The 2292-nt window shown below is 61.4% G+C and overlaps 1 protein-coding gene across 1 annotated transcript; it reads left to right on the forward strand.

The window, feature by feature from the left end:
* Window positions 1-35: 35 nt before the first annotated feature.
* On the forward strand, window positions 36-2130 carry LOC115280926 (kelch domain-containing protein 4-like). Its single transcript, XM_029926104.1, has 3 exons — window positions 36-182; window positions 434-839; window positions 1837-2130. Exons 1-3 carry the CDS (start codon window positions 36-38, stop codon window positions 2031-2033), a joined length of 750 nt encoding a protein of 249 aa, XP_029781964.1. The 3' UTR covers window positions 2034-2130.
* Window positions 2131-2292: the final 162 nt, after the last annotated feature.

Below are 2292 nucleotides of genomic sequence, written 5' to 3' on the forward strand. Positions count from 1 at the left end.
GGGGCCCTGTGTAAACTCCCAGTGTCTTTACTGTCATGGTGGGTGGGGGCAGGCTGTCCCAGCACTGGGGTCCCCCTGGGACTTCCGGTCCAGATGAGGTGTTGACGTCGGAGGCCTTGAGCCCTAAGGAGGCGGCCCACTGGGGCAGAGACCCCTCTGTGGTTGAAGAGCTTCGCCATCTCGTCTGGGCATCGGGTAGACACGTGGCTGGGTCCAGACTGTGGTCCTCTCTGCTTTTTTCCTGAGGGGTCACACTGGGTAGAGACTTGGTGCCCGCAGCGGGAGCAGGCCGATTAGGGCAGGGTGCTTCAGCGCCGTGGTCCAGTGCCCCTTGCGGGGGGGGGGGGTGCCCCTGCACACCCCGTCACTCGAGGACACTGCCCGGTCACAGCTGTCTGCTGCTAAAGCAAATGGCCTTGCTTTTTATCGACAGGGACCTAAGTCCGAGAAGAGGAAACGGAGGAGGGGCAAGAAGGCAGAGCCTGAAAGTGCCGACAAGCAGGAACGTGGGGGGGCCAGTGCCCAGGAGCCCCTGGAGGTGGTCAGAGAGGTGGTCACAGAGGACGGGACCGTGGTCACCATTAAACAGGTTCTTGCCGCCCCGAGCCCAGCGGGACAGCCACGGTCCGACGAGGAGGAGGACAGCCCCGATGAAGCCGGTGGCCCCGTGGTGGAGCCGTGTCCCCGCTCCCACGCCATGCTGGCCGTGAAGCACGGGCGGCTGTACCTCTATGGGGGCATGTTTGAGGCGGGTGACCGCCAGGTCACCCTCAGCGACTTGTACTGCCTGGATCTCCACAAGATGCAGGAGTGGACGGCCTTGGTGGAGATGGACCCAGGTGAGTGGGGATGGAGGTCAGATCCACTGCAAGTTGGGGTGGGGACCCCAAGAAAGCATCTGTCCCGTCCACAAGGCCAGCCCAGATCTGCCCTGTGCCATCGAGCCTGCAGTGAGCAAGACCCAGGTGCCCTCACCTCTGTGGCTGCTCCCAGAAGGGTGGGTCCTCACCACAGTGAGGGTGTCTTGTCCTGGGCACATCTGTCCCTGCTCTGGGAGCTGAGGGCGTGGCTACTGGCCTGGCACGGTGAGCCTCCGACCAACCGCGTGTTTCTTGAAGGCATGTCGGGGTGATGCTGCTCGTAGGGGCCTCCTTGTCCAAGGTCCACGGCCTCTGTGAGCACTCGGGGGGCGGACCGGGCGTCTGGGGGATGGACCGGGCGTCTGGGGGATGGCCGGGCTGCCTCTGCTCTGACCCAAACTGCTCAGTCCCTTGTGTCCACTGTGCACACAGGCGGCTGCTGGGTGCCAGCCACCGCTCCTTTCTCGGCGAGTGGACACTGAACACAGCTCAAGTTCCTGCTTTCGGAGAAAGGGCTACATGGCCCTTTCTCCGTGTGCGAGGCTCATGAGTTTTTGAGCTGGACTAGGTTCGGGCCGGGACTGCAAGACGAAACTGGACTTGCACTGTTGCCTCTGCTCTCAGAACCAGAGGAAACACGTTTTCTCTGGCATCCGGAAGTGCTGGGGAACGGGCTCACATTGATGGCACAATTCTTTAAAAAAAATTTTTTTTTAAATGTTTATTTTTGAGAAAGAAATACCATGAGTGGACAAGGGGCAGAGAGAGGGAGACACAGAATCTGAAGTAGCTCCAGGCTCTGAGCCGTCAGCACAGAGCCCGACTTGGGGCTTGAACTCATGAACCATGAGATCACGACCTGAGCTGGTGTCGGATGCTTCACCTATGGAGCCCCCCGGGTGCCCCAGGGCGCAGTTCTCAAGAGGCTGGAATAGCCGGGGCAATGACCTTTCCGATGTGTGCTTTTGCCCTACAGGAGCTCAGGAGTGGCTGGAGGAGACCGAGTCAGATGAGGACAGCGGTGACGATGCCGAGGGCGGGAGTGAGGACAGCGGTGACAGCGGCGACAGCGGCGGGGAGGCTGGGGGTGAGTGTGGTGCGCGGGCGGGCGCCAAGCGGCAGGAGATCCTCGGCCGAGCCGCCCCAGAGCCGAGCGCCCCGCGCCGGACCTAGAGCTCCAGGGTTGCTTTGCTCCCAAAGCCGCCCTGTTTGCTGGTAACGAGAGACTTTGTTTCAGTAAAGTTTTATTAAAACTTGGCTTCACTCTGGAGATGCCCTCCCAAGGCAAGCCTGAGTTTTTGCAAGGTCGTCTGTATTTGGAGGATGTTGGGGCAGCGCCGGGGCGCTTCCTTTGGTCAAGTGAAGGGTGTCCTCACGACGGGCTCTGTGTAACCCCGGTGCTCTCCCCGTCAGGCCCCGACGCCGTGGCCTC

Source organism: Suricata suricatta, chromosome 16, assembly GCF_006229205.1.
Source record: "Suricata suricatta isolate VVHF042 chromosome 16, meerkat_22Aug2017_6uvM2_HiC, whole genome shotgun sequence".
NCBI classification, from domain to species: Eukaryota; Metazoa; Chordata; class Mammalia; order Carnivora; family Herpestidae; genus Suricata; species Suricata suricatta.